This window comes from Podarcis melisellensis, assembly GCF_964234715.1.
Source record: "Podarcis melisellensis genome assembly, chromosome: 9".
In the NCBI taxonomy this organism is placed as follows: Eukaryota; Metazoa; Chordata; class Lepidosauria; order Squamata; family Lacertidae; genus Podarcis; species Podarcis melisellensis.
This window is the reverse complement of record NC_138541.1, coordinates 58447816-58472830: the sequence shown is the minus strand read 5'-3', so window position 1 is coordinate 58472830 and position 25015 is coordinate 58447816. Positions and strand designations below refer to the sequence as shown.

General features: G+C 40.6%; 1 protein-coding gene across 3 annotated transcripts in view; it reads left to right on the top strand.

Annotated features, from left to right (window-relative positions):
• Positions 1 to 18000, top strand: part of GABRA2 (gamma-aminobutyric acid type A receptor subunit alpha2) — a 74752-nt gene extending 56752 nt beyond the window's left edge. For 2 of the 3 annotated variants that reach the window (XM_081924571.1, XM_081924572.1), the window contains exons 8-10: positions 699 to 851; positions 8901 to 9103; positions 11330 to 18000. In XM_081924571.1, the coding sequence (XP_081780697.1) occupies positions 699 to 851; positions 8901 to 9103; positions 11330 to 11626 (653 nt within the window). In that variant the 3' untranslated portion in view covers positions 11627 to 18000. The remainder of the gene's footprint in view (positions 1 to 698; positions 852 to 8900; positions 9104 to 11329) is intronic. The other variant, XM_081924573.1, reaches the window with a different exon arrangement.
• The last annotated feature ends 7015 nt before the right edge of the window (positions 18001 to 25015 follow it).

Here is a 25015-nt window from a genome sequence, read left to right as displayed (position 1 = left end):
TGGACACTGCAAGAAACTTCCATGCATGAGCTATACAATAAACCCCCGTCTAGGAAGCATCTGGAGTCATAGTTCTGGATGATTCAACAATTGTAGAGTATTGCATTCACTTTTGTAGAGACTGCAAAGTAAAGGAAAATGTTGAGATCCAAAGAATTGTGCATTTAGTTCTGTACTCTTCCCCATCACGCAAATCACGTTTTAGACCAAAGTGAGCTTTAGGTGCAGCTTTTAAGGCTTTGAGGGTGTGCTGCTCAAAACTAAACTCTCAATCAATCCAGCCAGATGGGCAGGGTATAAATAACTACTACTACTACTGCTACTACTACTACTACTACTATGGTCGATGACCAATATTCAAAATGAAGCTTTGTCCAAATATATAAAATAGTATCGAAACAAAGTAACTAACTATAACAATAACATCACTAGTAACTGTATCATACTATACAACGCCAGGCATAGAAAGCAAAAGTATAAATTAGCTGAAATTAATTCTTAGGTGTGCTTTTGTGGGGCTCAATCTTTGTTTGGATTTACCAACATACAGCTTTTTTGAGAGGGGCTTGTGTGGAAATCTGCAGTATATTTGCCTTGTTAAAGCAGATGTCTTCGGCTTGTCATAAAAAATGGTCTATTGTGGAGGCAATTCATAATTATTTCTAGCGCTCCTCCTAATTTGATCCATTCATTTCTAGGTGAATACAAAGTAATGACAGCTCATTTTCATTTGAAGAGGAAGATCGGTTATTTTGTGATTCAGACCTACCTCCCCTGCATCATGACAGTCATCCTGTCCCAGGTGTCATTCTGGCTGAACAGAGAATCTGTCCCGGCAAGGACGGTCTTTGGTGCGTATTGTGATAGACACCTGGATGTTGTGTTAGTTTGCATTGAAGGCATCTCAGCATTTCAGGTGCCAGCTATAGCACATTTAGTTCATCTATCTTTTCATTCTTTTAAGAATGCATTCTCTTTTTGTGATTGAAGTTCATTATGCAGTGTGACAAACTGTGGCTATTTGTCACTAATACTACTTTCAGGTACAGGCCACAGAGCTCCAGGGAGTTGGAAGGGGATTAACATATGAAAGCGAAGCATGTTGAGTCAATATGTAGAGTCAAGATTCCACCTAAGCATTAGGAAGAACTTCCTGACAGTAAGAGCTGTTCGACAGTGGAATTTGCTGCCCAAGGAGTGTGGTGGAGTCTCCTTCTTTGGAGGTCTTTAAGCAGAGGCTTGACAACCATATGTCAGGAGTGCTCTGATGGTGTTTCCTGCTTGGCAGGGGGTTGGACTCGATGGCCCTTGTGGTCTCTTCCAACTCTATGATTCTATGATTCTAATATTCTACTGGCATTAAAATACAGGAGGAAAAAATGTGCCTGGTTTTAGGAAAGTTCTGGTGGTAAATGTTTTCAAGTCCAGCTTTCTCTCTTGAATTCTGGTCTGCCATTTTTATGCCGTGCAAGTAGAGACCACAGTCCATATCAGGAGTGCTCCCGTGCCCAAAGGAAACTCAGTGCTTCAATGCAACATGGAACTTGTCATACAGCTTTGAGATTGGGATGACTCCATGTCAGAGTCTGGGTACCAGCAGGGGTACATTTCTCAATCATGTTCCTGTTGTAAAAGAGGAGAAAAGTCTGGTGGATGTTTTGGCTTGCTATTATTATGTGTACAAAGTGATGACCTACCATCCCCTGTGCCCCTGCCTCCAGTCAAAGTCCCATTAGAACAATCCTACATCATTACTTGCTTTTCCTCCAGGGGCATTAGTAGGGTGCAATGACAGCTGCCAACCAGCTGCCACCGAAAGGAGTTTCATCACTACTAATGAAGAGGAAAAGTTGAGAAAGCTGCTGCCAATGGCAACCTCTTCTAAACTGAACCCGTATCATTTCCCCCCACTCAGCCCAGTTTTAAGAACTCGTTTTTTGCGCCTTTCATTGCAGTCATATCCCTTCATTACATTTTTTTTTCTTTCAACATAATATTTTCTATGTATCTCAGCCTACACCACTCCCATTTTGGCAAACATCACACACACAGAGAGAGAGAGAGAAAGAGAGAGAGATTGATTTCAGGGCTTATAGGGATTTTCAGTACCATGGAGTGGATGGAGGGGAGTACAGTTTCAGCGCAGTGAAAACCCCATGCAGAGGCAAGTGGTACCTCGGGTTACATACGCTTCAGGTTACAGACTCCGCTAACCCAGAAATAGTGCTTCAGGTTAAGAACTTTGCTTCAGGATGAGAACAGAAATCATGCTCTGGCAGCGTGGCAGCAGCAGGAGGCCCCATTAGGTAAAGTGGTGCTTCAGGTTAAGAACAGTTTCAGGTTAAGAACGGACCTCCGGAATGAATTAAGTACTTAACCCGAGGTGCCACTGTATGTCCAATCTGCATTCTTTTTGCTTGCCTAAACATTCCTCGGCTGTTCTGACTTGAGAAGTAACCTCAATATCTTCCTTGAATGCCACTTGAGTTAAAGTTACAGTGGAGAAACGTAAGTTGTGCCTCATTTGTGTGTTTGCCTGGGGCAGGCAGGGGAAAACCCTGGTAGCTTCCCTGTGCTAGCACTGGGTTAGGAATACATCCGAGCACAATTATCAAAAGAGCAGTTGCATGGGGACCATTCTCAAACCCAAGAGCAGATATGCTTGCAGAATAGTAGGTGTGGCGATCACACAGGGTCCCTGGACGTTTGACGGTCTATTGACCCTGTGCCACCACTGTAATTGCTTTCTTCTCTGCCACCAACCCCTTTCTCATGGGTACACACGGAGTCCAGACAGTTGTTAACATAATCTAGTTTATTTTTATAAGCATGAAAAAGCTTATGGTTTCAGTTAATTTTTCTTAATCTTAGTTTCTTTACTGACCCAACGTTCCTAACAACTTCAAACCGATTATCCCAACTAACTATCTGACTCCACCTAACAATTCTTCTCACTCTCTCACAACACAACTCAACCAACCCACAGACTATTCCTCCCTCTTCCTTCTCCAACTCCCAACTCTCCACTGACTTTCACACAACTCCAACTCTCACTCTAACTCCTCCTATCAGTTTCCACTGGCCAATCACGTCACACTCATTTAACCCTTTCCTTATGACCCACCTAGGAGGCAAGCGCCACAGTGGGGTATGAGCCAAATGTGGACTATTACAACTGTGCTTTTCCATGAAAAGTTTCTTCTTCTTCTGCATTATGCACCTGAGTGAGCTTACTTTCTATATTGGAACACGCCCTGAAGCAGCCTAAAAAGAAACTATTTTTAAAAACTGAGATGTTGAGTATTTCTTGTCTAAGATCTACTCTCTGTCCCCCCTCTCTATTTCACTTTGCTCACATAATGTACTTATAAGCAGTAGGTTGCATTTAAGGACTTGGGATAATGAGGCAGTTTTAATAATCACGCTCTCCAGTTCCTTTCATTTATGACATCTGTTTAATGTGGTTGACCTAAAGTGTCCATGGTGAATTACGACCAAATGATTTGTTGTCTTTGCCTTGCTTCAAATTAGCCTGTGTAAAAAGTTGCAGTGGTGCTAATTGGATAAATCTTGACTATGTTCTTCATAGAAGATGCATTTGAAAAGCATTTGATTGTGCCTTCAGGGACTAGGCATAAAGCTGGCACAAAATTGTTTGGTTCAAGATTCCAATCTGTTTTTATTTCTTAAGGTATCTGTGCCATTTGTGTTATTTCAGCAATGCAAGTCAATGACTCTGTTCTGCTAATTAAATGCCAACTATTTTTTAAAAAAGAAAACTTGCAAAATACAGACACATTAAATACACTGGATATTAAAAAAGCATACAAAGGATATCTAAGTCAAAACCTTCACCACCTTTGTTAGTACACAAAGTAGTTTTTCAGGTATAGGATCTAAAGTCCTGGGCTACATGTGCTGAATATTGACTTGTATAAAGAGCAGGTACAATTTACCCCATGACATGCCAGACACAGCTTATCATAATCTGTTTTGGGTTCAACAATAGTTTCCTTTCCAAATTGGTATTTGGGAAGCACAAGTCCAAATCTACCTTTTGTGCATAGAATAGTTTGCATGCCATTGGTCAATCCTGACCAAAATGTTCTTTCAAAGAGCAGGCTTTGACTTAAAGGTAAAGGGACCCCTGACCATTAGGTCCAGTCATGGCCGACTCGGGTTGCGGCCCTCATCTCGCTTTATTGGCCGAGGGAGCTGCGTACAGCTTCCAGGTCATGTGGCCAGCATGACTAAGCCGCTTCTGGCGAACCAGAGCAGCGCATGGAAACACTGTTTACTTTCCCGCCAGAGCGGTACCTATTTATCTACTTGCACTGGCATGCTTTCGAACTGCTAGGTTGGCAGGAGCAGAGATCGAGCAACGGGAGCTCACCCCGTTGCGGGGATTCGAACCGCCAACCTTCTGTTTTTTTTTAAATAAATTTTTATTGAGTTTTCAAATTTTTTATAGACAAACACACACACACAAACACCAAACACAAAACAATACATATATAATTTTCATTACCCTCTTTCCTTGACTTCCCCACATCTCTCCTTCCCACATTCCAATTTCAATAGTTAATTCAGCAAGTTATTTCCTCTTCTCTCTATTATATTGTTATCCTCTGTTCTTAATATTTAACATCTCTTGTTAGACTCAAATTTACTTATAAGTTTTTACACATTAACTCCTTTCTCTAAGGTCGACCTATCTTCTCTCACACGAATCCTCCCATATTAAACAAAACATATCCAAATTAAAAAATCATAAATAAAAAATTCTTACTATTCTACTCTCCCCCTCCCTCCCTGGCCCAGTTTCTGTCCCTTTCCACATTTCTATTCTAAAAATCAGTTTCAGCCCGGATTTCTCACATCCGAGGCTCTCAAGCCCCAGTTAGTCTCTCTCCGTCTATTTTGTTGCTTGTTGGCCTTCAATTCTCGAAGGAGTTGTATCCCAAGCTCCCTCTTCTTTCCTTCCGCCAAAGTCGATAGCAGTTGCTGCCAAGGATCTGCCAATCTCCCATGCTCAAACTTAAAGAAAGGGTCCCAGTCATACTTGTTCTTTCCTTCCACCGAATCAGTCCATAGCAATTGCTGCCAAGGGTCTGCCAGTCTCCCATACTCAAACTTGAGGAAGAAGTCCCAATCATGCTTGTTTATTCTTTTATATTCCAGTATTTCAGATGTTCCAGGGGCTTCTTCCTTTGTCCTTCTCTCCTTTTGCAAATTTACGGTACACTGGTCCTGTTCATCAAGTCCTTTATTTTCTGAAGCTGCAGGCTTTTGGTTGATACTTTCCATCTGAACGTCCTCTCCTTCTTCTTCGTCCTTTCCCCCTATTTCCAAAACTATCTCTTCTGTTCCGGCTGCCGGGTTATTTTCCAGCTTTTTGTCATCAGCAGAGTTACACAATTTCAGATTCAAGGTCACAAGTTGTTTGCTCATATCTGCAGTCTGTTCTTGTAGAATTCCCACGAGAAAAAACATCCTTTCAATCTCTGCCAGTAATTTTCCTTCTGCAGCCATTGCAGTATCTTTTGTTCCCTCCAGGGGGATTGCCAGTCCAATCGTTCCTTTCCAACAGTTCGTTACTTTGTTATTCACAAATACTTTGTTTCCAATCAGTTCAGATACAATATGTCCCCTTTAATCCAAAAGAAATTTTCTAAGTATCTCAATTCCAGCCTTTAGTCGCCCGTTTGACAGCTCTTTTGACAGCTGTCAAACTTTCTTTCTCCTTTTCCTCGGGCTCACACACAGGACCCTCCCGGGTCCAGAATGGGGGGGGGGAAATTACACAAAGACTTCTAAAGTTCCTCTCTCCTCTCCAGCACAATAGCTTTTTAATCCAATTCGTGCAAGTTGTCTTTCTAAGCACAAAAGTCTTTCCACCTCAGTGCTCCTCTCCTTGCTTAAATCTTTTTGTGGGGGGGGGGAGTGTGGACTTCCTTTTAGCACATCCCCCGGTCGTACTCCAATCCAAGGTAAAATTTTAATATCAAATTTCCATTTTACTCACGGGTTCTTTATTTCAGTCCGAATTTCAGGAAGGAAGACAGCGCTCTCCGGCCATGGCTCGCGGCTTCGCTCCGCCGAGGTAGCGATGGACTCTCAGCACCGCGCCGCACCCCAGTCCACTCCGCAGCCTTTAAAAAGGCTCTTCGTGGGTCGGGGAGGGCGTTTAAGGTGCCCACCGAGTCACCAAGTCCGCAGGCTTCAGCGCCTGCGGTTTTTAAGGGTCCCCGTGTCGCCGGCACGGCAAGACCCATCCTCAGCGGAGCCGATTCCCTCCGGAGCTCGGAGGGAATCCGCCATTACCGGATCGCGCTATCCCGGAAGTCCTGAACCGCCAACCTTCTGATCGGCAAGTCCTAGGCTCTGTGGTTTAACCCACCGTGCCACCCGCGTCCCTAGGCTTTGACTTAGATCACAAATATTTCAATTTTTGAGGTCAAGTGCATAACCCGATTGCACAATTTTGTTAGCATTGAGAAATCTATTTAAAAAAAAAAATATGAGGACCAAATAGTGACTACTACTGCTGCTTCTTTTCTTTGCCCTTCAGTTGAAAACTAGAGTTGTTAGAAATGTTAACAGGATCCCCAAGTTGCTTAGAAAGAATACTCAGATAGATATGGAGACATGTTACGAAATTCACTGAATTAATCCGTGTGTGTGTGTGTGTTTGTAGTGGTATACATATATTTTGTGGTAAGAACTTTTTCTAAAAGATTGCCATCTCTGTGATACAATAGAGATTTTTTTTGTTTTGTTTTTGTACTAATTATGCCTGCTTCCTCAGCATTGCTAATTTTCATACAAAGGCAGGTCAGGCAGTAAGCCACAGGCAAATCATCTTTGCATAGTTCTCTGTCCTGGGGGAAGGCAGATAATGTGGAGAGTTTCTTATTCTAATTAAACTTAATCAAAGTATGTTAGATTTGAATGAAAAAACCGCAGCTAAAAATGGAAAGAGTATTAAATATTGGACTTCTGCTGTTTTCAGATTACTATCTTTGTCATTTGGAGGAGACTAGACTCTTGGCATCAAGTAATTTATTTAATGACTCTCCTAAACCCTGCCAGAAAACTACCTCACGAGTTTCACTTTATGGGCAAACTACGCATAACTGATGCAGACTCATTTGTTGAAGCTTGAGTCTTCCTCTCCAAATACATATAAAGCAATTACAAATTTTAGACAAAAGGTATGGGGTTGGCTTACAACAGGAAGATCCCAAGAACAAAAAAGAATTAGAATTGTTTATATAAATATGATGGGGGGGGGGGGCAAATGCCACCTTAATTTACAAATAGCAGATACCAGCAACCTAACAAATAAATCTGCGTGTTCTTCTCTTGAGCTTTCATTACACTAGTGGGGAAGCTCTGGCCCTAATAAGGCATGGCAGGCCTCTCCATTTGGCCCACAAGGCCTTTGGGGCAAGCCATGCCCACCTGCCCATCACCTGATGTCATATGGCAGGCATGCCCAAACCCCACCCTCCAGCTGTTTGGGGACTACAACTCCCATCATCGCTAGCTAACAGGACCATTGGTCAGGGATGATGGGAATTGTAGTTCCAAAAAAATCTGGAGGGCCGAGTTTGGGGATGCCTGTCATATGATGTCAAACATGGGATTGGTAAAGCTGCAGTTTCAAAGGTATAATTGGGAATGCACTCTAAACCTTAGAATCTAATAGTACCACAATAGACCCATGGCTGTGAAGGAGATATTGGGAATGTGTGACTGTTTATTTGCACCTATGCATTTAATATTGTTTGAATTTAGTGCTTTACCCTGTTGTACCTTTTTTAGGATGGAAAGGCACCAGATTCATAGAGCACTGAATTCAAGCCACTGTGTATTAGCGGTTCAAATAATGTATTGGATATGGTCAGAGGGATAACTCCTGATATCTCAAACAACCCCTGAAAAATAGTAAATGATTCACTTGTGCTCACCCCCCCACCGCCCCCCACCCCTACCTTGTTTGTAGTTCTTGTGAAACATGTCAAGCAGAAACCTACTCATCTGGCTTTTCATTTTGCCAGATATATGTGAAGCTCATTCATTTTCCTGCAGGAGAGTAGCAGAAGTATCCACTTTGCGTGTTACACAAAGGGAAGACAGCATGAATTGCATATTATCTGTTGGTGCTATTTTGTCACATTATTGCTACCCTAAAAAGCAATGGGTGGTATCCAACTAAACAAGGGCGCTTAGCAGTGCAGTGGAAATTTCCTTATCCTCTCTTATACCCACACTGTACTGCGGAACCTGTAAATCTCTTCTGAAGGATTCCTCAATCTTCTGGGGCAGATTTACTCAGTGTGTAGAAAGAGGAAAGCCCTTGTATAAGTGGAACTGTTTAGTTGGCTACCACCCAATGTATCTGCACAAAGATACAGTGGTACCTTGGTTTACACATGCTTTAGGTTACATACGCTTCAGGTTACAGACTCTGCTAACCCAGAAATAGTACCTCGGGTTAAGAACTTTGCTTCAGAATGAGAACAGAAATCGTGCTCCGGCGGCGCGGCGGCAGCAGGAGGCCCCATTAGCTAAAGTGGTGCTTTAGGTTAAGAACGGACCTCCGGAACGAATTAAGTACTTAACCCGAGGTACCACTGTAGTATCAAGTTTTGTGCATATAATCTTGCATACTTTCTTAGTCACAATGTGCATCTTAACTGTGACTTCTGTAGTGCTTTATCTCTCTCCACTGAATTCTGGATCAAGCCCCCATAGTGTTGTTATCAGTTGCAATCAGCAGCAACTAATCATTTGTAATCACTAGTTTTTGCTCCTGATGATAAATATTCTTTTAAAAAATAAATAAATTCTGAATTGCCCTGACCAACACTTTTATTTTCTTCCATTTTCTCCAGGAGTCACAACTGTGCTAACAATGACAACTTTAAGCATCAGTGCTCGAAATTCACTGCCCAAAGTAGCCTATGCCACAGCTATGGACTGGTTTATTGCTGTTTGTTATGCATTTGTATTCTCTGCCTTGATAGAATTTGCCACTGTAAATTACTTCACAAAAAGAGGATGGGCGTGGGATGGGAAAAGCGTAGTCAACGATAAGGTGAGTGATAAAGAAACGTGCTTAAAGTTCCTTCCAATTCTAAGAAATCAATTTAGTAGCATCTACAGCTGATAGCTTTCTATTACTGAAAAATAATTGAAGTCTTAAAACCAATATAAAGGCAGAGCAGATTGACGCAGGAGAGGAAAGGAAAAAAAGCTGTCACTTGGAGCACACACTTCAGCAGAAATTAAATTGTACATATGGAGTCTCCTCCATCTGCTTCATCTTGGAGAAACAAATATTGTCCCAAGGCTGCCTACAAATTAAACAATAGCCCATTTATCCAAAATAATCTTAGGCAGCATTTCATTATCTTCGTCAGTTTGTTGCGCAAAAATGAATGAGGCCAAAGCTACTTTCCTTTGACGAACCTTAATCAGGATTAATGAAACCCCACACTTCATATTTCAGCCCCACATTTATGCTGTTATGTGAGAAACCTGGTACTTGCTGTTTTAGCTTAAACACTTCTCTGGTGTGTTTGGTTCTTTTTTATAAAAATAAATAAAAATAAATGTTATTTCTGAAAACTGCACCGAGAGAGGTTTTTTGCCCTGAAAACCTGCATAAAAATATCAAAATAATTAGTTCACATTAGAGCTAGTTTCAAACCAGTTAGTGGTAGAAAGTCAGCAATTTTACTCTTACTTTACTCCATTTTAATCTGCAAAGCTGCATTAAACCCTACTTAAGAGCCCTGTTCCAGTTCCCCATTTGGAACCTTTCACTTCACCACAGAAAATAGGGATCTTCTTCATGGGGGCTATTTTTCCCTGTGCGACGCAAATAAATTACGTATTTATTATAGTTGTTTACCATACTTCCTCCCAAGGAGCTAGGGCAATGTAATGTGGATATTCTGTGGGGCAGAGATAGGGGCCTATGGTCATCCTTTTCTTCAACTCTCAGAGCTGAGGCAAGACTTTGCCCAAGATGTTCTAATCACCACACCAACCAGGTAAAGGGTGTGTGTTTGTTGTTGTTTTGCCAACTTGTTGCTCAACCTGCTAGTTTGCTACATACATGTCTCATGTGAAAGTAGAATTTACATGTAGATTAAATTTTCAGGCTTAAGGAATCTGATTGTACTGAACATCAGAGAAGTTCTAAGATTAGGAACATCACAGAGGTCTTCTGGGTATGTCCCATAATACCCATGGATGACAAAAGATGGAAGTTGGAAATCTTCATGGGATATTTTGGAATATATATTAGCATTTAAAGCAGCAACTATTGGAGGCAATAGATATTTTTTATTGGGGATGGTTTCCTCGCTTCAGCCCTACATAGCCTTATGTTTGAGCATAAGCACTAGCTCACTAAAATCTTTTGGGCGGGGGGGGGAGATTCTGAAGTTTCCAAAGGAACACTGGAACATTATGAGAACATATGTTATTGACTGTGCAGTCAGATTCCTTGCAACATCTGTCTCCCTCCTAAGCCTATTGGGATTTTGCATCACTTATACAAGGCATCATTTTCTATTCTGTCCTGTATTTGTCAGTGGCAACTCGCCGATTTTCTCAATTGATTCTGTAGATGTGTATTATTTGTGTGTTGGGGAGAAGAGAAGGATTGGAAAGATTACCAAGAGGCTTGCTGAATCTAGGCACACATTGCAGCCGATGTGGGAATTACACATGCTCCACATTATTACAGCAAACACCTGAGATTAGAATTGCTATGTATCAACAAGACCTGAAGGTATGCTAAGGTAGTCTAAGAAGGCAGGTGAAATTTGGATGTATCCCCACTCAGCTATACATTTGCACAGAGGAAAGAGAGAGCCTCGTCAAAATAATTTCAGTTTCCGCAAAACCTGCTTTCATGTATGCATTGGGCAAGATTTTCAGAGGAAAACAACTACCAGACTTTTAGAAGACATCTGAAGGTGGCCCTGTTTAGGGAAGCTTTTAATGTTTAATAGATTATTGTATTTTAATATTCTGTTGGAAGCCGCCCAGAGTGGCTGGCGAAACCCAGCCAGATGGGTGGGATATAAATAAATAAATAAATTATTATTATTATTATTATTATTATTATTATTATTATTATTATTAGTGTGCCTGTGCAATGCTGCAGTGTATACATGCCCCTGAAAGGGAGCTTACAGTATTTCATACAACCAGGGGGAGGGGGAGGACTCAAGCAAGGGTAAGTAAAACTACTAGCCAGCCAAGTACCATGATTGGGTAATCAAATGCCTTTTTTGTTCCCCCACAGAAAAAAGAAAAGGCATCGGTTATTAAGAAAAACAACGCCTATGCAGTGGCAGTTGCCAATTATGCACCAAATATCACGAAGGACTCTGTTCTCCCGACAATCTCCAAGAGCGCTACCACAACAGAACCCAACAAAGCCAAGCCGGAAGCCAAGCCACAGGAAGCAAAGAAAACCTTCAACAGTGTTAGTAAAATCGACAGGATGTCGAGAATAGTTTTTCCAGTCTTATTTGGTACTTTCAACCTAGTGTACTGGGCAACATATCTAAACAGGGAGCCTGTCTTACATGGGTTTTAGGAGCAAACCTTAACTTTATGCTGAGGGCGTAGAACATCATTATAATCAGATTGTTTTCCTATGTACAGTACGACTAATAACTGCTAACCCGTGAACCGAGATGTACAGAATGTATATAGGTATCATGTCCATTTATCTCCAAAGGAGGTGCACAGAGTTTATTCATGGGATCTGTAAACAGATGGCACCCATGGCGAATATAGCCCGCTCTCCTATCCGTGTGAGTTCTCCTAAACTGGTATTCAAATAATGCTGAATTATATCCATACAACCGCATATGGTCCTACATAACTATTTAGTAACACTATTTTTTTAATTTAAAGTTTAAGATATTTTTCTATAAAATGACTGATTCTACTTTAATGCAAAGAAACTATCATTTAAAAGAGAAGGGTTTTTTTATAAGAAGTAACCTTAATTTCTTACGGTAGCAGTGCCCATGTAAATATTACAGGTGTGTGGTGAGCTCAAGTATTCTCTTATTCGCAACCATTATGAATGCAAGATATATGTAAAGGCTATTGGAATGTCAGGGTTAAGCACGTCTTTACTTTTGAGTCAAGCGCTGAAGTTGCTGATTAACAGTTAGATCTGTGGTATGGTCAGCACTCTGCTCCTGAGGCAAAAGGATTGGGTGCTTGGGCGGGTCTCACAAGAAAAGAAAAGTTTCCAGCCTAGCCCCAAAGCTGGATTCCTATCAATCATTGTAGCAAAAGTGTTTTTTCTTTCTTTCTGTCCAGTGCTAAAGTGTTTTATAAAAGCAGTTGTGCAATGTGGGGGGGGGGAGGAGGGATATCGGGGGCAAGGGAATTGATGCTGAGCCAACCTCTCCGTCCCACACTGTGGTAGAAGTTGACAACATACTTTTTAAAAAAGAAAAAAAGTTATTTTACACTAAAGTAATCAACACAAACCTGCTTGCTCCTAGTGGAAAACATTGGCCAATATTCATTCAGTCCTTAATAGTTCTTCTAGCTGTTAACAGTTCCCTGATTTGGGCTCAGGAGGGGTGGGTCATATGGCTCTTTTTCAATATGAAAAAAACAATCATATGGGGAAAAAACAAGATTAGGGGCTGTGTTAATTAATAACAATGACTTCATACATTATTTTTTTGGCTAATCACAGATGTTTTCTGTGGTGAGCTTTGCAGGCACTTCCTTACATAGCATTGCATGGGCTGTTTTGGCTCTGATATATTCAGGTAGATATAGCAAGAAAGGGATGCTTGTCTGGCAAGTGGTACAGAACAATCAAAGTAGGATATTTCTTTTTTTGCTGCAGTTGCACAGAGAAGCAGAACTTACTCCCAAATAAACATTCGGGGTCAGGGGTGTAAATAGTGCACAGTAAGGTGAGATCAGGTATTAGAGTTGTTGTTTTGTAATTCATTGATATGCAGAAGGAGAGCTATTCTCCTAAATAAATGGTAAACTCTGGATCTTTCGGATGTGCAGTCCTAGGGCTGGTTCACATGTTACTACACTTGGTTGCTGTGCAGTTGACTACTTGCAGCTGAATGTACAAATGGAATCTATTGATTCAAAGCTTGCCCACCTACATGCAGAAGCTGTCTTCTGCTCATGGAGGGGCTGTTTGGCACCATGCTTCAGAGTGTCGTATGAGAAAAGCAAAACTGAACCCAAATACACTCTTCCATTTGTGCAAGCTCTTGTAGTAGCGGAAACGTGAAAGCTGCTATAAAACCTACCTGTTGATAGCACTAGGAAAATAACTGTGCAAACATTTGCAGGTCAACACAAGTGAGAGCTTATCTGCACTTACCTTTCTTCCACTGCTGTTTGTTGCACTCAGCTTTAAAGAGCGGATTTATGCTCCGGGGTGGTGGAAAAGAGCTCTCGGACATGAAACTTTAAAGCATGGATCTGTCCCTGGAAAGGGTGGAGCAAAAGTTGTGTGGATAAGCCCTGGCTGTTTTAATTCTGCTTGTGGGTCTTTGGATTTGATCTGTTTGTTTGAGGCGATAGTGAGAAATGTTATAGCTGTGTTTTATATCGGCAGTGACCATGCATTCACAAAGGCAAGTCATTCATCCAGATGTGCTCCCACAAAAAATTCCAGGGACCCAATACAGATGGGAACATGTTTTTTGCAAATGGTTCAATTTGCTCTTTGAAATCTCGCAAAGAGCAACATTCCAGATTCTTAGCTGTAGGTTTTCAAGGTTACCTAGTAACATATTGCACATAGTAGCCATTCACGAGACAATTTAAAGTATTAATCCCGTCTTGTGAATTGAAACTTTTATAAATTAAAGAGAGAGAGAGAAAAGCCAAATGTCCAGAAAAAAAAAGCTTTCAGTTACTCTTCAGGGTTTAAGCATATTAGTAATATAAAACTTCTGTGTACAACTTTTCTGAAGTACAGTTTCCATGAAATCTGCCTTAAAAGGTTAACTTTGTGTATCCATAGCAGCCACTGGAAACCGTTCTTTGGGATTTCGTTTTCATGAGGGGGTCCTCATGATTAAAGATTATTGCTGCTTTTGTAAATTGCAAGCTTACACTTTGCTGGCATAAATTTACAATGACTTTATATATTAGAAATAATTTTGCTAAGAGGAGGTCTTTTTTTTTAAGAAAAGAAAATCCAGTGCATCATCAGTACTTAAATGCAAACGGAAACAAAACTGGAGCCTCTGTTTGCAAATTTTGTATAATATTTAATATTGATCCATTAACTATTTCTCATGAAACCTTTGCAAATATTCCTTATACCCCCAAAAAGGCCCTGTAAATCATACTACCATAAATAATTGTATACTGTATTTAGATTTTAATAATACATTTGCCCAGTCAAAGGTATTTTGATTCACGTACATATTAGCAGTTATTAGTTGACCTTAAAAAAAAAGATCCACCTTTCTGATGGTGTCTTTATAGTAGAAGCATATGTAGTCGTATAGTGTCATTTATTGCAGTTTTGTACAGTACTTGAGTATAGTGCATAACTAGATATTGCAAAGTTTAACAACACTGTTTAAATATTTCTAAAACAATTTTAAATTACCTTAAGAAGTGGAAACACACATGCACAAAATCAAACGATATTTCCATTTGCTGTTTTATTTTCTGTATTGTTTCATTTTCCTTTAATGTGGTTATGGTCTTTACTCTGCATGAGAAATATTGATGGCAAGGTCACAAATGCATTTTATTGGTTAGAACATTGAGGTAAAATAGATCTTCTGAGATTAATAGTTCAATCCTTTACATGTAAACTCAGAAGTAACCCCACTGAGTTCAGCAGGACTTACTCCAAAGGTGACCATGTGTAGGGTTGCAGCCAAAATCAGGTAAGATACTTAACACAATGAGAATAGCTTGAAAGGATAGAACATTACCTTCCCCATAATGTATGCATTTGATCCCCTCTAATCAATTCATCCTCTCCAGTAACAGTAGTTGGGGAAAATGAGCACTTTATTTGAAACATTAAAATAGAAAAAAATCCTTATTTTCATACCTATTTATATATAACATAGATCTGTGTAGTACAGAAATGTGTGATAAAGTTGTGCAAGTTTTGAAGGCAAGCAATAAAAAAAAAAGTTATTCATGGTACAGTTATACATATCTTTTAAAAAATGTTTTATTTGTAAAATATAAATATACCCTTTGATGCTACATTTTCCAGGTACAAATAAATATATAAATATGTACATATGTAAAGCACTTGTAAATACTAGTTATATAGACAATTTTATTCAATTTTATCTTTGATTTTGGCAAAGGGCTCTGACAGCATGACTTTAAAGCAAGGCCCATCTCATCAGTTCTTGTCCTGTTTAAACATTACATTCTTGGGAGAATTCTCAATCTGTATTAATATCGGGCATATACAAGCCCACTGCTGCTCGTCGGGGGAAGAAAATAACTACCATATTTTGTTGGCTGTGACACCTCTCTTTTTGGCTACCCAACTCAGATTCACTCCAAGGGTGGACCAGGTGGTTAGAGACACGGTTTACCCAAGTAATATGATAACAGTCCAGTTCGTTTGTTGCTTTCTTCCCACTACAAAGAGCACAGGAGATCCAGAGTTTGTGGTCAGTGGGTTGTGAGAGCACCCAGGAATGTAATAATTGGAGCTTTGTTGCTGGTGTGCGGTGTGCAAGCTCTTTTATTGCCAAATGCTACGTGCTTTCAATCTCATTAATTACCATGGGAGCTGACAGCTCTCAGTACCGCATAGGACTGGGCCTTGAAATAAGAAGGCCAATGACTATATTTTTCATCATGTAATCTAGGTGGACAGCTGAGATGTTTTTCTCTTAAACAGTATAAAATCAGAACTTTGCCTTCTAGAAGTTGGCAGAGGGATGAGTTTAGCATTGGTTACTCAGTAAGGCACATGTTCTTAAGGGACAGTAGACCCATAAAGAACCTACAGAATCAAGGAGGTCCCTCCTGTTCTTCCTTTGGATCAGTGCTAATATATGTGCAAAAATTCAATTCCTATTTATGGATAACTGTTCGTTTTGTAAATTCAGTCTGCACCAAGGGACCGATCTTCGCCCTGCTGCAGTTGTCAGAACTGTTGGAAGCCAAAGCTAGGAATGTTGACTTAAACAGAACTATTTAATACAGTCTGTCATATGTCTGAACACTTAGTATACAATCCTATGCACGCTTAGCTGGAACTGTAAGCCCATTTGAACATCATGGAACTTATTTCCCAGAAAACATGCATTAAAAAATCGAGCTAACCATGAACCATGAACATCCATAATTAAACAGAACATAAATTCAAATATCACATTTAAAAGCTTCCTAGAATAAGGAAGTCTTTGTCATGCACCTAAAGTTCAGCAAGGAGAGGGCCCTTTAATCTAAGTTGGGAGGGAGTTGGGCCCACAACAATGAATGCACAGCTTCTAGTAGTTACAAGCTGTGATTCTGAGCCATGAGGGACCACCAACAGAGACTCTCCCCAAGATCCCTGTGATTGGGCAGGGATATAAAGGATCATCTGGTCCTTAAGATATCCTGGACCCAAGTTGTTTAGGGCCTTGTAAATTCGAGCCTGGAACCTGGCCTGGTAACACACGGGCAGCCAGTGCAGTAGTATGTCCCCATCAGTGGAAGTAGTTTACATCCACACTAATAATAATAATAAACACTGTAGAATATTAGTAGATTCACTGCAAAGGCACAAACCATAGCTTTGCTTATACCCAGGGGTCAGCAAACTTTTTCAGCAGGGGGCCGGTCCACTGTCCCTCAGACCTTGTGGGGGGCCGGACTATGGGGGGGGGGGAATGAACGAATTCCTATGTCCCACAAATAACCCAGAGATGCATTTTAAATAAAAGGACACATTCTACTCATGTAAAAACACGCTGAGTCCCGGAACATCCACGGGCTGGATTTAGAAGGCCACCGGGCCTTAGTTTGCCTACCCATCCTTATACCCATCCCATTCCTACTTAAATAGATGAGGCGGTAATTGTTACGTTGTTTTTAGCAAAAGCATACCTCACGGAAAAATTAATGCCTCCAAATTCAACAATAATACCCTGATTCTCAAGTTATGGGTAGCTGTAGTGGTGGCCCAGTGCTGGCTAAACTACAGAGCTACAGCTATGTCCTGCACAGAGCAAATGATGTCAGTCCATTCGGTGCTGATGCTTGTGAACTGTGACTGCATTCTAATAGGATATAGATGAGGACAGTTGCACTCATATGGATGGCACTGTGTCCAGCACTTTCTAAATGTATGTCAAGTAGTAATTTTGGTGGTTATATCACTAGCTCCTAGCTAATTAGTTCTCTCCCTCCCTTTGCAGCCATTCTCAAAAGCAGGAGAAAGATTATAATGCTTTTTTTGGGGGGGGGTTGTTGTTGTTGTTGTTGTTTTTGAGAGAGAGAGAGTTGGAGATTGCATGATAGAACCATTGTTGCCTGTTGTATACTTCGTTTCATTTTGATCGCTATCGTCTCGATCAAACAAGTTTTTCCATATTTTCGAAACACCGAAAGAAACCTGTGAACAGAGATGGTAGCAGGCGAATATGTACACTTAGTATGCAATGAAAGTAATATTAGCTCATCTTCAGGTGTGAGGTGGTGAATCTCCTATCACCTGCTTCCAGCCTTAGTAGCTTTCTGTGATAAAACTCTCTTCTATATCTGGCAGTGCCACACGGATCAGTTTCAACTGACCATGACCATGCTGGGTCAGGGCCCCCTCCCCCCAAAAAACTTTGTTCTGGCCCAGGGATCATAATGGCTTTTTCTGACTGCTGCTAGGTTCGCTTGTTTGCATGTGTAGCAATGCATAGGATCTAGTCTGCCTCCTAGTTTTTCAAATGAAAATGATTTTAATTATTTTCTACCCATTGTCATTATTTTCTGGTTATTGATTAGCGGTAACAATTTTAAGTGGCCTCTGTTTAATTGAGTGTGAAATTCAAGTTTTCAATAAACACACTGTTAAATAGACGTAGTGTTTATTTTCCTTGGCAGCCTTTTATCTTCCCCCAGTATTTAGCCTAAAGTTTCAACCCTATACAGAAAAAAAGTAAGTCTCCTAGATCAGGCATGGGCAAACTCGGCCCTCCAGATGTTTTGGGACTACAACTCCCATCAACCCTAGCTAACAAGACCAGTGGTCAGGGATGATGGGAATTGTAGTCTCAAAAACATCTGGAGGGCTGAGTTTGCCTCTGCCTACTCCTAGATCCAAAGGTTAGGGACTTTAGATGGGCAATATGTCGTAGTAGCAATGACCAGTCCCTCTGTGTTGTTGTCCATCATTAGTTAATCTCCTTGCATTTGTGCCTAGTAATCCAAAGAACTAATGCAATATGGGTGCTTGTATTGCTCTGATTATGAGGCAAACACAATGAGCTTGTGGTGGTTTGTCTTTGCCACAGTAGCATTGATAGTTGTTGCAACGACTGCTAGGCCCCGTGTTTCCAAACCTGTGTCTGGTTTGCTAGGCTGAGCTTCCTGCACTGCTGAGGAATCGTATCAGCACAGCTGGATGCTGACATTTACAACTGGATACAAAATTATTCTGTATTGGCAATTGGATCAGAGGCTCCAATGAAGGAATTAAGAATGACTTCAGTGGGCGCATTACACTGCATAGCACTAAGTCACAAAGACTATGGTAAGTGTTAGCAGGCAGTTGAAAATATTATTAGCCACTTATAAAGGTAAGGAACTGCCTTATGTTGAGTAATCAAAACCATTATTATCTACACAGACTTGGCAGAAGCTCTCCAGGGTTTCACCTTACCTGGAGTCGTCTGGGATTGAGCCTGGAACCTTAGAGGTGCTCGAACACTGATCTCCTGTTTTATTTTCTGTTTTCAGAGGATTCCTTGAACAGGTGCTCAGTGTCAATTCTTCTTGTGCAAACTGCACACTTTTAGGATTGCATCCAAAATGCTAGTCTAGATATAAAGCCTTGTTTGTATGTGCAGGCCATCTTTGCTGAATTGGTACACAATTGTGAGTTGGATCAGAGTGTAAGGGGGGGGATTGTGAGTTGTGAGTTGGATCAGAGTGTAAGGGGGGGAGGGGAGAAGGAAAAACGTGAGAGTTAATATAGGGAAGCTTTAATGGCAGAATCTGAAAATGTAGGTGATCTAGGAGTTGCAGAGAGCTAGGATAGTGTTCAGTAGATTGACCATCATGGAAGAGACTGATTTGTGTGTTTTTCTGAGCACATAAAAAGAAGTACAATGTGGTCCTTGGGTTTATTTAGAGTGGATAGAAAGTGAACCTATTTTGTGTCCTGTCTCATTATGCTTTAGCTAGGCACATAATTTAATTCCTTAATGCAATGTATGGTACATATTATAATTTTTATTGGGTGCAATCTTTTTCTGATAACAGAAAGAGAAAGTGAAAATGCCGCAGCTGCTACAACTTTAGCTTGTTTGCAGTTAAGCTTTCTCCCCTGAAACTTCTATTTCATTTTTACCAGATCAAATATTAAGTCCAAATCTGGGGAAAGAAGTCAAACTCATAAGACAAGCTATACTAAAATTAAATAAAAAATCCTAATGCACCTGCTGCAATTTTAGAATTCAGCAGGCTCCTAACTTCTCTCAGGTTGCATGAAATTTTGCCTTGTGCAGAGAGAATTTTAGTTATTATTTGGGGGGCAAATGTCTTGTTCAACACTTAAATAAAATTGGCTTGGTGGGTTTGTGGTGCTCCTCTGCTAGTTAAAAAAATGCAACCCTCTGCAACAAGAGAATAGTGGCAGTTCTACTTGTTGAATTTTGCATCTGTGTTGAAAAGATTGCAGGGAGAAATTGCTGGATGTGGTGGTACATTTGGTGAGAACTTTGCATGGATTTCATTAGGTTCAACTATATTGATCAATAGCAAATGAAACTTAATTTAAATTTTAATAACTGGTCAAAGGCTAGAGTTAGCAGTTCTTGATGCAAAGTAGTCCCTGTGTCTTCAACATCTGTATGGCAATTAAAATCCTGTCTGGAACAGCTGCTGCTGTGATGATTGCAGAATCCACTATTCTGAATCATAGTTCTGCAGCGATGTCATCAATTCAGGACTTTGGGGCCGACATCCAGTGTCCAACTCAGCAGAATGATTAGAAGGCCCCCAAAGAGCAGCAGGGCTGGTGAACAACATTTTGAAGTGACCCCCATCTAGTCCAGAATCTAACATTGCCTAATTGCACCACACACACACACATACACACAGACACAGACACACACTGTCTTCACATTGTTAAATGAGTACACCTAAATGTACACCTCAAAATGTAAGGTGTTATTGCGGAAAATAAATATCTGAAAATATGTGTTCTATATAGGTATGCTTGTTAGAGCAGAGACTGGCTACAGCTGTCCCTGCTGAGTGTTCCCTGGGTGAGAGACCCAGGTTTATTACTGTGTTATGTATGAAATGGCCCTCTGGCTACACAGAGCACTCCCTGCAGAACACAACACTGCTATACTAAGGCAGTCAAAAACTGTGCTCTTTGTGATGGAAATGCGTAGTTGACATGGTTCTGGACTGAGAGATTTAATGGATATAGCTTTTATAAGAGAGTGAAGCAGGGTTAGTGTTTAATCTGAATTTGAGTGGGAAATTGTGAAATGCTTTAATGGGAGGAATGTCACGAATGAATGAGTAAGGTCTTGTTTTCTTTTGCAGAAAAGTAAAATGAGTAGTTGCTGGCCGTCGATTATTGTATGTTTACTTGAGAAAAGAAGAATGTACTTGAGAGAAACTGTTAATTGGAGTCCTCAGAAAAGGGCACCTACTTATTGAAACATGTAGAGCATTTTCTCTCAGAAGCCTTATAATAGCTGCAAACCAGACCACATTTACTTTAGAGTAATCCTGTTTAAAGAAATGGGGTTTTGCCACTGTAAGTGGCTTGTGGATCTGGCCAATGTGTCTTCCATTGGAACACTATTAATTTGAAATTAATAATGTTCCAGTTTCTTAAAGTATCCTTTTGGTTCATTTATCTTATTTTTCCATACGTTGTTGACTCTAAACCCAGATATCTGATCAGCAGAAAATTATTTTACAACCGGATTTTTAATAACCCGAGTCTAGGCAGTTTTGAGTTATTGAAGCTAACCAGGATTTAGGAAACATGAAAATTAAAGTTGCTGTTGGCTAGAGTAAAGTCCACAAGGAAAACTACTTCTTCAAATGATTTGCCACATCTGTGTGGGTAGACAAACCCAACTGTGCTATAAATGGTTGCTGATGGGGTTAGCTACCCACGTGTAGGTGAATCCATGCTAAAATTGTATTTTTTATAGAAAGAAGGGTCCATTTAACTAAATGGAATACTTATGAATAAATATGTACAGACTTGGTGTGAAAGTCTTGCTGGTTTCAGCAGTGGCGTAGCATGGGGGGTGCAGGGGGGCCCGGCCGCAACATCTGGGGGTTAGGGTTAGGGGGCGCAAATCCACGGGTTAGGGGGTGCAAATTACTTGCCTTGCCCCGGGTGCTGACAACCCACGCCACGCCACTGGGTTTCAGTGAAACTTCGGGCTCATTTACACATGCACATCATTCTGCATCTGAGGTGTCATTTAAACAGTCCATTCAGACTGTGGGAAGTGCTTTTCCACGGATCCCTCATACAGTGCTACTGTAATGTTTAAAGGCCTACAAGGTTATGGAAATGGCCTGATATGTTCGTCTTTCTTATGGAATTAGAACTCTTGCCAGAAAATCAGTGCTCCTTGTAACTTTTAAAGAACACTTGAAAAGCGCTGTGTTTCCTGTGACCTCACCTCATTCATGTATTCTAGACGAACAGGTGTTTGTGAACCAACCCAGAATTACACCTTTCTTTAGTCTGGAATGCATTTTGTTCTTTCAATAATGCGGGCTGCTAAGTGCTCATAGAGCTTATTTGTGCTGAGGTTTCGGCGTTTGGATGTTTATAGGCTATTGCCGTAACAGCTACCCCAATCTGAAGCCTCTGCAAACGGATATTTCCAGACTCAGTTGGGTGTTTGCACTTGCCTGTCTGGAATATGCTCCAGTTGCATTCCCACTCAAGCTGCCAATATAGGTTTCATTTCTGGTTCTTTTGCACACTTCTGTCATTCTCTTTCTCAGATACAGGAAAGCGTATTAACTTTCTCCATGTGGTTAATCATTTATGATTTATTGCACTACTTCTGTGCTGCAAAACATAGTATGGTAGCCTTTAAGATGGGAGTCAATGGGCATGCCAGTTTGAATTCAGTCAACATAGATTTTGAGCTCATGCACACTTAACTTTGCCCTGTGCTCTCTATGCGCAGGTCTGGGCGTTCCAGGTCTGAGCATTGTCTCTCCCCCCCCCCCCCCGTCCCAGCACTTTCCCTGGGAATTCCCTGTTTTACCGCTGAATCGGAGCAAATGCAAATCCGCAGGAAACCCAATTCCCATTTGCTTTGATTCAGCAGTAAAACACAGGTTTTCCTGGGGAAAGCAGCAGGACAAAAAGAAACCCCAAGAGCAACCCACTCCAACACAAAGCTAGAAATCTCAGACCTGTGCCTAGAAACACTATACAAAAGGAAATGTGGATGAGGCCTTTTCGTTTGGCAGTTTGAATTTCTGACATTAAAGAAACTAATTTACTTTGAAACATCTTATATCTGTGTCACTCCTCCTTCCTCAGTTTAATTCAACTAACTGACTTTTTTTTTAAAAAAAATAAACATTTAGGGATATCTAGAGATTGATGTGCACCATAGCTTGATTTAGTACTTCCGAAAAGTGTTACGAAATGTGTTTTTGAAAATATGCAAGGTGGCTTGTTATTATTTATTAAATTTGTGTTCTGCTCTTCATCCGAAGATCACAGGGCAGTTCCTGGTGCACTTATAATAAGCTCTGTAACTTGTTTTTTTTATCATACACCTTAAATGTTAATTGTTGCATAATGTCACACCATTCTGTTGGCCTGCAACTCATGCAACTTGTGTTCAAGGTGCTCAGGATTGCACTAAATTAAGGTTTTTGTAATTATTAGATTTTAAACATATTTGGCCTAGAGGAGCCCTAGCGCAGGCATAGGCAAACTCGGCCCTCCAGATGTTTTGGGACTACAACTCCCATGATCCCTAGCTAATAGGACCAGTGGTCAGGGATGATGGGAATTGTAGTCTCAAAACATCTGGAGGGCCGAGTTTGCCTATGCCTGATCTAGTGTGTTAGACTTCTTTCTCATAACCATTTAAATTAACACAGAATTAGAGAAGAAATTGTTTGTTTCTGGCAATTCTATCTCAGATTATCATGTTAGTTGTATCTAGCAGTCATGGGTTTACAGTATTTAGCTTTCAGCACAGAATGCAACATGGAATTTACTTATTCATCAAAAGATACATGTATAGATACACGCTGGGGGGGGGGGGATAGCCAACTGCTAAGGAAAACAAGGGAAGATTTGATGGGACTTCTATTCAGTACTGAATAGTAATTCATTTGGCTTCATCCAAACCAAGGTTTGTGATATGGATAAAGTGGCTTCTCTAGGCCAAAGAAATGATCAAACATACCTTAAAAAGTTTGCAACTTTTGACCCACCAAGCCATGTGCAATCCACTAGCCATGATTTTTGGCCTGCCAGATGTGTGTGACAAGCCCACTTTTTCAGTGTCCCTTGGTGGCAGCAAAAAACAGATTCACTGAACCACTGGTAGGACTCTGTAAATCATGCCTAGCTGGTGGACTGTTTGCCTTGGTGAGATCGAAAGTTGAGCAAGCCTCATTTATAGCCAGCTTGTTTTCAAATGCCATCTGAGTTACATAGGACCCAAGCTGTTTGGGGTCAAAGCCAGCACTTTGAATTTGGCTAGAGAATAAATTGAAAATCAGAGAAGATGGTGTAATCTAGGAGTTACAAGCTCCATATAATGCACCCTAGTTAGTGATCTAGTAGCTCCCGTGAGGCAGAGCCATGTAGAGTGCATTGCTGTGATCCAGTGGATAACTGTCCTGTGTGTGATAGTGACAAGGCCTGACTTTTCCAGAAAATGTTGCCACTAAGGCACCACCCTAGTCTAGGGAAAAGTACTCACATTCATAGCCACTATGACCAGGGCATCCAAGGGCAGTGTTGGGTCCAGGGACACTCCTAAAACGTGAGCCTGATGAGACTTTTTTGATTTTTTTTGTTGAGTGAAAAAGGAGCATCAGTGGTGAATTGTTTGCTTTTCTAAAGAAACACACACACAAACACAAACACACACAAATTAAACACTTGCACATTTAAAAAAAATCTGCATGATAAATGTAGTCTATGTAATTTTGAACATCAGTGTCATTAAAAAAAAATCTCTGGGTGGCAGTTCACTTTTAAGTGTTCTATAGATAAGGAGAAAACAAAAAACAAAAACAAAGTGGGATTATAATATTCTGTAATTTGTGACCTTGTTTAGCTGGGGGGAAAGTTATTGCTTTCATGAAAATGTAAAAGAAATAACTTGACCAATGTTTGAATGTGTCACTCTGCTTGCTGTTAAAAGAATATTTATTAACCCCCACACAGAATATTGCTAAATATTATCTTTTTCGTACTTATTAAAATAATTTAAATAGACTGTATTTGTTTTGTTTTGGCTCTGACGGCATACCTCTCCACATCTCTGTGTGTTCTGTAAAACGGAAAGAATGGAAGCACTATAATGAAAGGTGTTCACATAAAAGAAAAAAAAATTCTCTGTGTTCTGTTGTACCATTTTGTGTGGCAGAGGTATTATGGATGCCGCCTCCTGGGTCAAGTGGGAGGGGGATAAATAATACCCAGGACATGGGGGTGGGTGAAAACAGGCCAGCACTTTTGCACTTTGGAAAGCAGGGTTGCCATGGCATTGGGTCAGGTTTTGTCGGCCCCTAAGACTTCTGATCTAAA